Here is a 16,789-nt window from a genome sequence, read left to right as displayed (position 1 = left end):
GTAAAACTAACTTAATATATGAATATTATAACTACATTTTGAAAAAACTATTACAAAAAAAAAAAAAGTCCTTATAATTTAATTATCCCGACACAACAGACTAAGGGAAACAAACCACGGTCCTTCATATATGATTGTATGTATAAGAGATTGATTTGAAAATAAAATAATTTACTAAAAACTGAAAGTAATTTTAACTCTTGATTTAGAGTCATCACAGTTAATTTTTCTCACATTACAAGATTGCATAGACGAGTAAACAAAAAATACAAAACAAATTAACCATTTTTAATCACTAACAACATTGACTTTTGTCAATATTTTTCAAAAAAATTGAAAAGGATGAATCTATTAGAGTTCAGATTCTTCATTCCTAGTAAGATCTGTCACTATTAAAGTCTGTCATTGACATAATTACTTTAAAAGTGACATTCTTGATATTTAATTCATTGAAAATCTATTTTCTAACAATTATAATGAAAAAAAAAAAAACAGTATGCACCATATTATAAAGTGCTTATTAATGTGAAACTATATTTTTCTTACTTGAGAAAGAAAGGAAAGAGATTGATAGAGAGGGACATAATGGTTACCAAAGTATTGAACAGTGAAAGAATGTTGATAATATATTCTTTGATATATTTGTCTACACTTTATTATTATTGGATGCTAATGAAATCTTATCCAAATCTACAAAATGATTTGGGTCACTCTAATAATGGGTCATAGTCAAATTTCAAATACTTACAAAGACAGTGACATAGATTGTGATTGTGGTGTTAATAATTGTTTCGTATTTGAGAATGATGTTTGCTACAAAAAACCACATGTGACATGTGACCACTATCTAATTCCTACGGACAGATCCTATGGATATTCTTAAAATAAACCCATTATGCCACATTTCCAATTTTCCCTTTTTTTTCTCTTTCTTTTCAAGTGTTTTGTTTTTGTGGCTCTTATCATAAATATTTTGAAGTTTTTTTTATAAGCTTAAAGGTTTAAAAGAATGGAACATGTCTGATAAGTATGCTGAGAAATCATAGTCAAAACTCAGAGATCAGAAATATAAATAAATAAATGCTTTGGAATGGGTCCTTTAACTGTTACTCTTGTCTGTTTTCTGTTGGAGTCGCATTAATAATTTCAATTTGTATATATAATACTCTTTTTATTTTAAAAATAATTGCCATTTATAATTGATTAATAATTTAATGCTTTTTTTGTGTTTGTGGAAATTTAACTCTTACTGAATCTCATCCCAGTAGGCAGAGAGGGGAAAACAAACCTTTAATACTTATTATTTAAAATTCATATCAATGATAATTTAAAACAGTTTCTGAATTTATAATTTGAGATCATTAAGCTTTTTCTATCAGCCTACTTTATAAGAGACTGAAACCAGCTAAAAAAGAACAAATTTCAAGTTTATTTTTGTTTTACTATTATAAAAGACATTCTTTTTACAAGAAACCTGATTCCATGAGAAATTGTTTAACATAAATTTAATCATTTTAAAATGCTAAAACTAACACATGGAAACTCTATAAATTATTTAAAAAATGTGATTCTCTAAAAAGAATTTAAAGAACATATCCTTGATCATTAGTTGTTATTCACCATTTAGTCTGTATATTGTTTCCTTTGGAGAAAACAATTATATGACAATACACAACAAAAGGCTAACCTCTTTGGTTATATTTTAAAAACTTATTATCATTAGTCATTAATGCAAATAAAAGAGACGTTCGGAGTATTTTGGATTTTGAAAATCAGTTCCACTTCAAACTATTGAATCAAAAATATAGTTTTATTTAAATTTAGTTCAACTATCCGTAAATAATATAGTAAGCCTTTAAAAAATATAATCATATATAGGGAACTCTCTATAAATAAAGCAATAATAATAGAACTTTCTAACTAAAATTAATTTATGTATAAATTGAGAATAATAAAAAAATACATGAATTAATTTTAGTTTATATATATTTTTTCCTTCCTTTAAAAAAAGATCTGCCTATCTATTAAATTTGCAGAAATTCTTAAATTAAATATAGAAGCAAAGGATACATTGGAAGAAACAAAAAGCAGTGCCCAATCTCCATAAATGCTTATACCCTTTGATTGTCCCCTTTTAATCTTACACATTTATGAAGCTTTAGTGTAAATGTAAATGTAACATTGCTAGAATGAATTTGACCACAGAACAAATTACTAAACAAACTACTACTTACTGAACATAATATTAATTCATGTTATTAAGGGCAAAGAAAAGTTTATTGCATCACTACGCAAAAACTATATTTACCTTAGTGTTCTTTTTGTGTCTGCAGGTAAAGCTATTTATTATATCAATGTCTGCTTCAAAATAAAAAGTTATATTAGTTTATGCTGCAGTGTAGGATATGTAAAAACCTTTTACTGGTTGCATGAAACTGTGGGGCCATGGAACAAGTAGGATGGTCCCCAAGATTAAAATTGAATAGTATTCGAAATTTGAAAGTTGAGGAACTTAAATTGATGAGAAAGAAGACTTTAAATTAACATAATGTCTGATCTGATCCCCACTGAACTATAAACACAAGAAAATGAAATTACAATAAAGAAGAGCTGCAACTAGATATACCATATACCCCCTACCCCCTACAAATCAGAAAGACATAAAAACTCTAAACTACCGAGATATAATAAATTCCTAAACATATCCTTTCCCTAGTAGCTTCTTCAACAACAACCTCAAGCAAAGTAAATGGTTAGTGACAGCTTCTAGTTGTTAAAATACATGTCAGATATCCTTGAAATCCATATTATCACCATATGACACTGAAGCTTATCATCTATCTTAGTGGAGTACTGGGACCCATTCGTACCGTCCAGGCAGTGGTACATCATTGACAATGTCGAAATTGTACCTGCAAAATACAGAAAATTTAGACATAATTACATTGATGAATCAATTAAGAGATCAAAATAAAACAAGTAAAAAACAAAAAAGGACTTGTGGGATAAGGATGCATACTTTTCCATGAACATTTTCTGTTGCTGCTTCTCTGCATAAGCAAAGAACTCCTCCAACTCATGAGCCGGTGGAATGTTCCTTTGTATGTGATCATGCTTTATTTGGAGCGTCCTTTGCTTTGTGGTTGAACCGGGGGTATGAATGACATTTGGGTCCCTTATTAAACTACAGGGTGTGCTTTCCCTAGTGCTTCTGTTTAAAAATGTTAATAAAGATAAGTTTATGGGAAAACAAAATAGCAGCCATATATTATACAAATGCTGACTTGGAATCAAAAGTTTCTACACCAGAAATTGCATGCTAACCGCTGACAGGAAAATAAGTGAGAGAAAAAACAGATCATTTTTTCTCCAACAATCTCCTACAGCTCAGTATGGAACTAGAGACAAAATTTTCTACTATGAAAAAGTAACTGGCATTTATTGGGACAAGTTCTGACTCAGTGGGCTCATGCACTAAAAAAATACAAAGAAAGAGACGGCCAAATCTTTTCTCATTTCACCGCAAACCCAAATAGGAATCCAAAAAAACATCAATCTGCTGCTTGGCCCCATGTAAATGACACATCATTGCTAACACGAGTCATAAGAGTTACGGCTGCTACTATTACTAAAGTCCAATTTTTTCCAACTTGACCATTTACAGAGGGCTAAGCTTCAGGGTCATGCAGGTTTTTGCAGATCAAAAGTAAAACAAGGACAACCAAGCCTGAACGCATTTTGGAGTCACGGCTGAAACATATCTAATTACTAAGCTCTTAAGTTCATCAAAATGTTGAGAAAAATGGAGTAGAAACAACAAAGGAGTCAGCCAAATCACAATTTGTCAACTGGACTGCAGAGGCAATTAATGTACATCAAAGTGCACTCCATTTGGAGATGTTCTTCCTTTTATAATCAATTTACGAAACTCATTTTCCACTTAGGGGTTCCATTTACTTGGAAAAAAAAATGAAAATTGATCAATGCACTACATGTTTGGTTCGAAGGTGGTTCGAAGGATTCAATATGCAGGATAGTTGTAGAAATTAAAGAACGACATACACACATTAATACTGCAGATAAATACAAGTTGCAGTAACTATCCTGAGGACATGCATGCTGCAGAACCCATCACAAGTCACACACAAGTCTCAAATCTCAGCAACCCGTTGTACAAACGCAGCTTTATCACATTGGCTAGACTTGACAGAGTCAAATCATAGACATAAATAACCCAAAATTAAGGGACCAAGACCTCAAGAGGTTCAACAACGAAGGTTAATAATGAAAACAACAATAAAAAACAAGAGAATCAAAAGAATGGTAAATTTCAATACAGAATATCATTTTTTTTTACCCAATAATATCCTTCCACCAACTCACATGGTTCCGCTCCACTTAGAATGAAACAATTTTAGCATCACCAGAATTCAGCAAACGCAAATTCAAAAACTAAAAACACAATTAGGGAGAAAATAGAAGATTAAATAATACCAAAAAATTGAAAAGAAAATAAACACACTCGTGAAAAGTCACAAAAATCAAGGTAACAGTTGCATGCAACAGATAAAAAAGATAAAATAATCCCTCAAATCATTTTAAGATGTTAGTTTCAAACAATGCTTATAGAAAAAGTTCGAATGTTTTTCCTCTCAAATTTCATAAGTAAACCCATCTTTAAAGTCTCTAAATTTTACTAAAATAGAACTTTGAAATACTTTTTTATTACAAACACACACTTTAACCCCCAAAAAATCAACAACAAATGCATGAAGCAAGAAAAAACAGTAAGATTCGGAAGCAAAAACCTAAAAGAAAAACATGCAAAGAAAACAATTGAAAAAAAAAAACCTCAAATAAAAGTACCAGAATCACGTCGCCAAGAAAAAGGACAAAATTTTAACAAAACACACGAAGAAAACAAAATCCAAAAACTCAAGGGAAAAAGCAGAGGAAGAAAAAAAAGGGGGAAATTGAAGAAAGGGAATATACCTTTCGTCTCTGCCTTCGACGTCTAGGAAATTTTGGCCGAAGGAGCATTCAGCGTTGTCGTCATCTAAAGGCGCGAACTTTTCAGGGGAGCGGGACGACGGCGTTTTGGAGAGCGCAGTTTGGGAGAGGCGGGAATTGGAGGCGGAATCGACGGGGGCACCGCGGCGGGGCTTTTCAGGGATGGGAGGAGGCAGCTTGAGGAGGCGGCGGCTGCGGAGCTGGAGGTAGGCGGCGGAGTCGGGAGTTTGGGGCGAGTTCTGGAGCGCGAGGGTTTTGGCGCGCGTACGGACGCCCAGGTGCGAGTGCGGCGGCGGTGACTCCATGATTAGGGCGGCGACGTCACCGGCGATTTTAGATTTCTTCATGTACTTTCCCATTTGATTGAGAGGGAAAATGGTGAAGGAAGAGAAAATTCAGAGTGAAACAGAAAATGGCATGGGCTAAGAGAGAGAAAGAAGAGAGAGAAAGTGAAGAGGGAAATTCGTAAGTGTGTGTGAGAGGGAAGGGAAGGATTGAAGAGCTTTTATTCTAGGGTTGGGGGCTTACTTTGGGGTTTTAGGGGCACATTCTTTCTCTTTCTCTCTCTTATGTCTATTGCATTTATTCTTCAATTCATTATTATCTATTTTTTTTCTTTTGTATATATCCATATTTCTATTCTAAAATATTAGGCTCAAATTATGACTTGTGCAAGATAGGAAAACAATAATTGTATTTTATTTCTCTTCAATTTTGATTGATTTTATCTCTTTTTTCTCGAAACTTCATTATTTGTACTCTTATATTAATATTAATTTTTTGTCTATTTTCTTCATGAATTTAAGCTGTTTTTTCTATTTTGATTTATGATATTAAAAGTTTACTCTATAAACACATATGTTTATTTATTGCTGCTTAGAAGTAAAGGTTAATAGAGTGAATGAATTAATTAACATAATTGTTAGTTATTATGCGTTAGAATTGAGGATAAGTGATTTAAGTTACTTGAATTTGTAGGTTTATTCCATCTTGAAATTAAAAAGAAAAAAAATTAGAGAAAAAACGTATTCTTAATTTAGTTATACATATCTGAAAACATATTCTTGTAATGTGCTAATTAAAACATATATGAATTAATATTATGAAAAATTGAATTAATATTAAAAATATATGTGAACTAAGTAAGTTCTTAATATTTGTTTTCACATTTTCTTCCTGAAATAATATGTAAAGATAAGGTTATTTTTTGGTACCAAAAGTTGATTAATTTTGAATGCATTTTATATGATGATACTTTATTTTGGGACCTTAAAATTTGTATTTTGGGTCACACTTTTGAAGTCTCTTTTTCTTCACTTACAAACAAAAAGTGTATCCCATTCTTTTTATGAGTTCAATAAGTATTGTCTTTTTCAACTTTTAATAATTCTTTTCTTAAGCTCTTTTATCTTTAGTGAAGCTCGTGCTAGTTCTAGACAAAAACTTTTTGGATATACATTTATTGTTGATTACACACAAATACCTTATGGGAATACTAGAAAAATACTATTTTCATCATATTTCGAATTAATGATCTAATTTAGTGTCTTTGTAAAAGTTTACTTTGAAATTAACTTTTATGGGATGTGTGTTTAAATTGAAAGGAACTGAACTTCTAGAATAAAAAGTTCACAATAATTTAGGAATATTTTCATCAGTAAGTTATAATATGGAATCTTTGTTTGAGCTAAGATGTTCTAAAACAAAAATAAACAAATTTCACAACAAAAATAACTCACAAATAAATATTTTGAAAGACTGTAGTTTTTTAATGAAAAGTAAGATAAATTAATCAAGACGCATGCTGATTTTTTTATAATGAGGAACGTTTAAACTTGATTTAATATATATATATATATATATATATATAGAAATTAAATTTTTAGAAAATTTAGTAATCTAGTTTAATGAAATATTTTAGTTCAAATTTTAAAAATTACAATTTTAGTTCTTAAATGCTTGGTCCACAATACTATTTTCAAAATCTTAGTCCACAATCAATAAACTTATGAGACAATTGTACTTTTAAAATTTTTAAAAATTAATATAATTGTTTTAAAGTTTGAAAAATTAAATTTAGATTCATTATTTATATAACTTGGTAAACTAAAAACATGATTATATCCATAATATAAAAAAGAAAGAATAAGCAACAAAATTTCACACAACTATTGTACAAGATAGTTACAATTTAAAGGAAAAAATTTGAAAACAATGCAAATTTATAGTAATCACACCAAACAATAAAAGTTATATATATATATATATATATATATATATATATATATATATATATATATATATATATATATATATATAAGCACATATGTAACCATCTAAAGAATATTAGATTTTTTAATTGGTAATAAAATATTATATATAAAAGGTTTTAACATATAAACAAAACATTGTTTCTAAGTTCAAAAGATTCTCCCATGAACTGAAACTATCATCCAAATAATAATACAAGAAATCTGTTTTATATCAATGGATACATGAGAAGATGATATTATCCATGTGTCTATTATAGAAAGGTAAAAGATGATTCATAAATGTATCTACTTTTGTGTGTGGATAACGCATTCTTTACATCTGAAAGCAAGTCAACAATTCAAAAACTAAAATTGATATTTGGTACCAATTGAATTTGAGATAAATGTTATGAGTTACAAAAAAAAGATGGAGGTCTAAATAATCACACCCAAAATAATCTTTTCTTATATCATTATAATAAATACATTAAGAAGATGGTGAATCAATTTGGAATGCCAAATCAATGTGTAGTTCTTTTATTGCTCCCATGTATATCTCTAATATACTTGTTTTATCATCTTAATCTAAGAAGAAATATATGTTTATGTGTTCCTTATGTTGATGCAAGAATCTTTTACTAGAAAAATACAACACATCCCTGTCATTTCTAGTGCTTTCTATATTTTTTTCATTTCACTGCCATTTCTGTATTTAAGTAATTTCAAATTCTTTTTTTTACTTCACTTATAATCAAAGACAATAAATTGATGAGTCTTTTATTTTACATGAGGTTCAATTTCTTCTTTCTTACTTAATATGTACTTAAACCAACACTTTAATTTTATCTGTTTGGTCATTAAGTCACTTATATATGTCATACACTCAGTTATAAATGTAATATTTTATATGTGTTGGTCATTAATGGATCTTTAAACAAATTTTGAGAGTGCTAAAATTTTATTTTATAGATATATACAAAATTGAGGAACCAAATATATAAAATGTAGTAAAATTGAAAAAAACTTATGTTTATTTTATATACTGATTTTTATCTATGAAAAAGTAATTTGGAGAAATAAAAAACCCATGGATTTTATGATTATGGCTTTGCTTGAGACTTCAATACAAGGAGATATGTGATAGGTTAAGTTTTTATAATTGATAATTTATTTGTAAATTAGAAGACTAATCTTCAACTTATATTGTTTCTTTTCGTAAAAAAAAAAAAAAAAAAAAAACTCTCTTTACCAAAGCTCCAAAGAAAGATATATCTTGTTGAAGGATGTGAACAATTTAGGGTTTCCACATGCTATAACTATAATTTGTATAAACCAAACCCTCACAATAAACAGTTATAAAAGAATAAATTAAGAATAAAAAGTAAAAGAAGTCTATTCATAAACTAACTTTAGTTTATATATAAATATGAAAAAAAAGAAAAAAATCTCATTAATTTTGTACTCAGGCACATTAATTTTAATCTTTAAAAAATAACTTATTTTTCGTTTGACCGTAATAAGAGGACAAGAGTTATAGGAGACAAGAATCCTTTTTGATATGAAGTATTGGCCCTATAATGTTCTAGTTCGGTTCTCGCCAATAGATTAGTTACTATTTGTTTTTAGGTACAATTCATTGGATTTGCTATGTCGGGTGCATAAACTCATTGATTTGCTATTGTTGATGTTCAGATGAAAATTCAAATAACTTTCAATTTGACAGATATTGTTATTTGTTATTATTAAGGTTCATTCATTGCGAATTTGGAGAAAATGAGTTCATTGCCCAATGGATATGTTCATCTTTTATGAGTTTGGACAGTAATGTTTCTGCTGTAAATTCTATCAGAAACTTAGAAATCTAATACACATCTCATAGTCAATGACAAAATTTTATAACAATCTAGTTTTTATGCTTTTTTATTTATATTTATAAAAAAATAAGAATTCACTTAAAAATAATATTATATATTCTATTCTATTCGTAGTTTTATATAAAACTCTCTTAACTTTAAGCATATCATCATGTCACACATTACTTAAATAAAAGAAATGTTAATTAAACTTGAAACTTAAATATAAGACTTTCTTAAAATATTTATTTTATAACTTCTTAAGTTTACCTTAGAAACTAAATTCAGATATTATGAATATTATGAATAAGATTTTCATCAAACAATTTCATTCAAACTCTAAAAATTATTTAGAATTTCAAAACTAGAAGGAGAGGATGTTTCAACAATATTTATCTTCCCTGATTAAGGAAAAATATATACTAAATTGGACATTTTTTTATAGACAATGAAATCTTATTTAAATTTAAAATAAAATAAAAAATAATAATTTTTCTAATCCGACCACTAAATCACTTCTATAATATTGAGAAATATATACAAGTCAAATTTAATTTTGTTACTTTAAACATGTCATTCTCAATATCTTTAAATACAAACAAATTAAAAATCTATTTTTTTGTTTATTTTATTGATTTTTTGGTTGCAAAGCATCTTGTGTTAAGATAATCTTGTTTTAAAAATAATTATGTTTGAGATTTTTTTTTCAATATCATATAACAATAATAAAATTTAATTATTTTTATGGTTATTGTTGTAAAGATGTGTAAATTATTGTAGAAAAAATTATAAACTATACAATAATATTTCTTATTTTTAAATTATAACATGATGATTTTATTTGTAGTGTGAAAGACAGACCATGGATAAACAATTAAACAAACTCTTGAATATAATGTTACCATATATTCATTTATTTTTTGTAGGAGTAATATAAATAAAGATTTATTTCAAAATAATATTTTTTAATTTCAAATCAACGGATTCTAAAATAATGTCCAAAATGAAATCAAATGTCTAAACACAGGTGAAGCAAGTTTTAGGGTTAGGGTTTCCACAGGAAAGAGTTATTAACACAACACAGCATTAAAAGAAAAACTTTCTAGCCTTTGAGAGATTTAAATTACCGATCAGAATCTTAATTAAAGAACACACGAAAGCATTGTTCTTGCTGCATGATTTTTTCGGAAACACTCGCATGAAAAAGTATGACACTGGTAAACGATAGTTGTCACTAAGCAACTGGGCACACAAACATAGATCCAATGAGATGAAGAGCGCAGAGAGAAAGATGGAATCCGATGAGAAAAAGCATTTAGCTGCATTAAAATGGTTTCGTGTGAAAGGGAAGGTTAACGTGTAAGACTTGGGTTTTCGTGAAGAAAATGAAGAAAAAGAAAAGTTGAAAACAGAGATGTTGAGAAATGGTGTGAATGGTCTTAGATTGTGGTTCTGAGAAGGGTGATGATTGGATTCGGAAATAGAACTTCCCAGGGTACTCGCCAATAACTATAAACTCTGTCTCTTTTTTATTGCTTGCGATGAACAACGCTCCTTCATTCACCGTTTCTTCCACCAATATTGGCTTTGGGACCAGAACATCTCCAAACACCACCTATGAACGCAGCGTGAGTTTAGCTTTGAGCTGTGTCAGCTCTTGCAACAGAGCATCTTTAAATGTTTTAAATACTATAGTAGTCTATGTTCTAGGGTTTGTGTCTTCAAGAATTAAGACATTCAAAGTAAGAATTTTTTTTTTTTTTTGATGTTAGAATTCATATTTAGAATACGTTGGTGATATTAAGGATCAATAGATGGTTTTTAATAAAATATATTAATTTTTAAGTTGCATTCTAAGGAAAATTTGGTATAACTTTGCTTGTTCTTTGACTTGTGATGACTAATTAATAATTTAATTAATTTATTGAGGTTAAAAATTTGGTTAAATCAATTGGTACTATTAAATGCATCTTAAATTTATACTTTCTCTCTTTTTTTTTATCTTAAATGATTCTGAATGAGATTTAAAACTAATATATCTTGTTATTATAAAAAGAAATGAGAGTAGAATGAAGAATGGTGAAGAGTAATTGATGAGGGACAAGTAAGAAAAAAAACCCTAAACCCTAGAAAAAACTTCCAACGGTCGACTATAAGCACAGAACTGCACAGCATAAAAAAAAAACTACAAACTATTCTTTATTTTAAATAATATATTTTAAAAAATATTACATTTTATTTTAATTTTTTTTAATCGAGTTGTTTTATTCTGCTTCTTATTCTTGTTTACTTACTTATTTTCTCTCAATATTTGTCTTTTGTATGAAATTGTACTGCCTCATCTCAAAATAGGTGAAAATAGAAATTGTTTGATTATAGAATAGATAAAAAAATTGAAAATATATATTATTTGATTAAAGAAACTAAAGGATAACTAATATTTATTGAAGATAAAATTTTAAAATTATTCAATAAAACATGTTATTATATATTAACATTAACATTTATTATTTATTTTATTATTAAAATATTATTTTTATTGATGATATTATTTTATTTTTTATATGATTATTATTATTATTATTATTAACATAAAAAAATATTATAAATCAATATTGATTCACATAAGTCTCGGTATTTCTTAATTAAATAAAATATTAAATTTATAGGATCGAACAAACATCATATGTAATTATGCAAAAATAGTGTGCTAAATAAAACAAATGTTTACAAGGGTTTGTCTATTGGTTTAATAAAGTCAATTTATATTTTTATAAATTCTACATAAAAGTAGATTCAGTTGTATTTTTAGTCTTTAGATATTAATTCTATGATTTTAATCATCAATTTTAAATGTATGATTTTAGTAGGGTGTTCTAGTAGTGTCAATGTATTTTATTTTTATAAATTTTAAATAAAAGTAGATTCAGTTGTATTTTTAGTCTTTAGATATTATAATTCTATGATTTTAATCATCAATTTTAAATGTATGATTTTAGTAGGATGTTCTAGTAGTGTCAATGTATTTTAAATCCAAGCAACTTTAGTGTCCATATTTTTTTTTTCAAATATAAGTTATTATTAGCTAATTTACTTAGGCGAATATCATTTTTGAATATTTATGCATATTTTATTATTTCTCTCTCTTTTTCCGATGACAAATCATAAAGTCAATTAAATATCTAGTTTTTGAATAATAGTTAAGATGGTATAAACATTTTTTACCTCTGTATTTAGTTAAATCTTTTAATAATAAGAAATCTACCCAAGCTAAAAAGAAAAAACTTGAATTAAGCTACTTTTATATCACTAATATTCTAACTTCTTAAGAATTTTTAAATTGTATAAAATTCTATAAAATTCTATAATATAAGAAACTAAACATGAAAAAAACAAAGAAGATGAGGGTATTTTTGTTGTGTGATTTAATTTATATAGTTTCAGTTGAAAATTTGGGATGGGTGTTGAGATGTTAAAGTATGTATGTGGGTCAAAGTTCCAAAAGCAAGGAAACAAGGTAATTAAGATAATTAAATTCATCTTTGTGATCCAACTGTTAGAACAATGATGGATTCCTCTTCTCATAACATGCATGTCCCCACACCACAATTAATCCATCTTTCTCCCTCACCATTCATACCTTCATTCAATCACTATCCATGCCAAACATGGTGGAATTGCTCAAGGTGGTCCAAATCAACTTCAAGGAATGAAATCTCATGACCCACCATTACTATGCTTCTCTTATAATAAAAAAACTCATACTAATAGGAAGTTATAAACTTCTATTTTTTTTTTTTTGTTGATAGAGATTACTTGTAAATCAAGTTTTGTCAAGATTTATTTTCATTATTTCACTTTGTGTTAGCTGACAATATTTTTAAAATCAAGTTTTTCCAATCTTGTATTAATATTAGGAAGAATTTACTTTTCAAAAGATTGAGTCGATATTAGAAAAAAATTAGTTAAATTTTGAAAAAAAACAACTAATAATGAAAATGAAAAATACATCTCTAATTGATTATCAATAGACAGATAATATCAACATTGTTCAACTCAACATCTCTAATTGATTTTAACAAAAAATATTAATATGAAAAATATTTTAACCAACCGTTACATATATCTAAATAAAAAATAATTCAAATAATTTCATTAAAAAACTAACAATATACACACTTATTGAAAGAAAAGAAAAAAAACTAATCTGCATTGGCAGAAAGTACTTTCATTACTTCAACCAATATGGAGTTGATAATAAAATGACTAATTTTACGATGGAGTACAAAGAGGAGAAACACTACAAATTTGGAAGTGTTTAGAATTTTAAATTCTTAGGTGAAATTTGAAATTTCTACTTCTAATTAATTAAATTATTTTCATAAATTTTTAAAATTTTAACTTGTTTTTACATCTTGTAAGGGAATAACATATTTAGTTATAGAATATTTTAAATTCTCTGAAGAAATTAATTACATGGTAAATATTCTTTATCCAAAGTTTCTGTCGCTTAATGAGTTGAGGTACTGTGGTTCAATTATCCATTAATAAATCTCGATGAGATTTACCAACAAATGATTTATTGGAAGAGGAAAAACATTTAATTAAATATACACTGTGAATTTAAAATGTATTTTTTATTTAGTTTAAGATGGCAAATCCTTTCATTATTAAAAAAATTTTTATTGTATAAAAAATTTCTTTGTTAAGAAGTTTCATTCTTAAGAATTTTCATTGTACAAGAATTTTTATTGGATATAATATTTTTTATTATATAATATTATTAGTTTAATAATTTATAATGTAACTTTTTTGTATATTATATTGGCAATTTTTGATTGGATGCATTAAATTAAGAAATTTACACTGATTGTATATAATATATTTATCGATCAAAAAATTTGCCAATAATTTAACTATTATCGACAATATATATATGTCATCGATAATTATTAAGAGATTTTCTAAATCCGTCAACAATTTTATAGATGAACAAATTACCAACAATGTTTATGTCGTCGATATTCTATCATAAAACCCTCTTTTATCGATGGATAGCGTTACTGGATTTTTTTTTGGTAGTGAATGTTGGTTGAAGTTTTTTTTTTTTTTTTTTTTTTTACTGAAGTTTTCTAGATTCTTAACAACAGGAGTTTTTCTTGAATGACTTGAATCAATGTTATTTTTTATTTGATGTCATAATTATTTGACAAACATTAATCAAGAAATAATCATATTAATTTTGATAAAAAAAATCTTAACTACTGATTAAAAAACTTCAACCAACGTTGATCAGAAAGTACTTTTGCTAAACGGTTGCCAAGGAAAGCTCAACTAACATAAACTAAAAGTGACCCTAATTAACATTAACAAAACAAAATCATGTTTGACATTAGCTCAGAATTGTCATTGATGTTCAGGATAAAAATGTTAAAACAAGTGAAAATATTTTGTCGAGAACGTCTTGGTATTAATCCAGACGATGATTTTTCAACTACAAGTTGAACTAACAAAACTAAACTAATGATGTATTAATGGAGACAGTGAAAGACTATGAAGAGAAAGATATTGACGTGTAAGAAAAGAAAAGCTTAAAAAAATTAAAATTTCCTAATTTTGAGTAATTAAATTGTTTATATAAAATTTAAAATTTAAATTTCTTAACAAAATATTTTATCATGAAATATTCTCCATTCAAATGCATTTTATTTTTCTACATTGATTTGAGTTATCTTTTGAGAAGACTGGATAGTAAGGTTTAAGTTTAAGTCTTTCAAAAATATTGATTACTGGAAGAAGAGATTTTATTATAATTATTAGTTACATTCTCTAATAAAAATTAATAATCAATAAAATTGGTACTACGAAAACTTAAAAAAAGAAAGTGAATGCTTTGTAATTACTTTAAAAATAATTATCTATCTATATATATAATTATAGAAAATTAATGTGGTGGAAGTGTTGGTATTTCTCCATAGACAACATCAAACTTCTCATTCAATCATATGTCTAAACGTTTAAAGGATGCATTTATGATGTTGCACCATTTAGCAGCAACTTCTTTCAAGATGGGAGATACTTCAACTCATATCTGAATGACATAAATTCAACATCCTTTACAACTATGCTAATTACTCCAAACAGCTCATTCAACCCAAGAAAGGTGGTAGTTCCCAAAATCACAAATGCATATATATATATATATATATATATATATATATATATATATATATATATATATATATATATATATATATATATATATATATATATATATTCAAATTAATTAGGGTTATCTCTTCTCAAATATAAAAACAAATGAAATCAATAAATTTAAGTTTGACGTATAAGAATTAAATATAAAAAATGTTGTAATAACATTTTTGTAATTAAGTTGTCAAAATTTTCGTCTAACATGTAGTGAATAGACATAAATTTATGTTTGATTATCAAGGGTTAGTCATAAAAAATAGAATTTATGTCTAACCTAAAAGCGTCAGACGTAAATCTACTTAAAAGAACCTTGCATAATGAGATATTTATTAATAATTGTTGATACTCTCTAATATTTAAGATAACCAATTAATTTAAAGCAGTTCTTAGAGTCATGTCTAGAGCGGTTACAATTGCTGCATATTATGTTTCAGTCCTTACTTTCAATTCTGCCATGATTTCTTCATACACTCTGAATAGCAAAGTTCACAATCTGATTGTGATCCTCCATGCCCAGTAACATTTTTCACATGTTCTTCTTGAACCAAGATTGAATAAATTTTATTTAGACTCGACAAAGGATCTTGGGCAAGTATGTTGGATCTCATTGTCCCATAAGCAGTCTCATCGAGACCCATGAGAAATAGATAAATTTTCTCTTCTTCACACTTCTTTTCTAGTTTGGATCTAAGGTCACAAGTGCATCTACTTTAAGTTGTTGTATACATGGTCCATCAGATATCGAGGAGCGTCATTTGTCCACAAGTCCTTCGCTACTTCCATGTGCAACATCGTTGAACACATTTTGGGTTCAATGGTGTTCATTATCCATGACACCAACAGAGAGTTATTGGTCCACCAGTTTTCAAGATTTGAGGATTTTTCTGCAGGTTTCCCGATTGTTCCATCTACGAACCCAAACTTCTTCCTTGCTCTCAACGTATTTCTCAGAGATCGAGCCCATTCATCATAATTCTCTCTATTCAATTAAACATGCGCCATGAGGCTTCCTGGGTTGTTTGCAACAGTTATATCATAAGGTGAGATTGTCTTTCTCACATTCGCTTCGTTCGTCATTTTGGTAATATCAGAGAAAGCTTTGATACCATAAAGAAGAATTGACAATGTAATTCTTCTTCTTTATTGCTCTTCCAGCCACAATATTACACAAAGATTACATAACTAGCTACCTCAATCTATGCTATTTAAACCATTCCTAAATATAATATGTACAAATCTGTACATTTAAATAATTATAACAGACAGGACAATAGTGGCAGGAAAGTTGGACAACAAGGAAAGACTATGGTTTCTAAAGGACGCAAGATGGTGACTAAAGAAATGTAGCGCAAGCCTATATGCACGAACCATAACTTAACAACACGATAACTGATGTTGACAACTCTGCTACTGGTGGACTAAACGATGAACAAGGGCGGACTTTGGTGGATCTCTTAATGC

General features: G+C 27.6%; 1 protein-coding gene across 2 annotated transcripts; it reads right to left on the bottom strand.

The window, feature by feature from the left end:
• Positions 1-2,488: 2,488 nt before the first annotated feature.
• Positions 2,489-5,567, bottom strand: LOC114183603 (cyclin-dependent kinase inhibitor 4). Of its 2 annotated transcripts, none has more exons than XM_028070684.1 (3): positions 4,993-5,567; positions 3,020-3,208; positions 2,489-2,912 (listed from the first exon to the last, which is right to left on the bottom strand). In XM_028070684.1, the coding sequence occupies exons 1-3, from the start codon at positions 5,367-5,369 to the stop codon at positions 2,843-2,845; spliced, it is 636 nt and encodes a 211-aa protein (XP_027926485.1). In that variant the 5' UTR covers positions 5,370-5,567; the 3' UTR covers positions 2,489-2,842. The 2 variants fall into 2 exon arrangements, with proteins under 2 accessions (XP_027926485.1, XP_027926484.1); XM_028070683.1 differs by having other exon boundaries at positions 3,020-3,211; positions 4,993-5,563.
• Between the last annotated feature and the right edge of the window lie 11,222 nt (positions 5,568-16,789).

This window comes from Vigna unguiculata, chromosome 5, assembly GCF_004118075.2.
Source record: "Vigna unguiculata cultivar IT97K-499-35 chromosome 5, ASM411807v1, whole genome shotgun sequence".
NCBI classification, from domain to species: Eukaryota; Viridiplantae; Streptophyta; class Magnoliopsida; order Fabales; family Fabaceae; genus Vigna; species Vigna unguiculata.
Note: the sequence above shows the minus strand (reverse complement) of the source record. Positions and strands in the feature narration are given on the sequence as shown.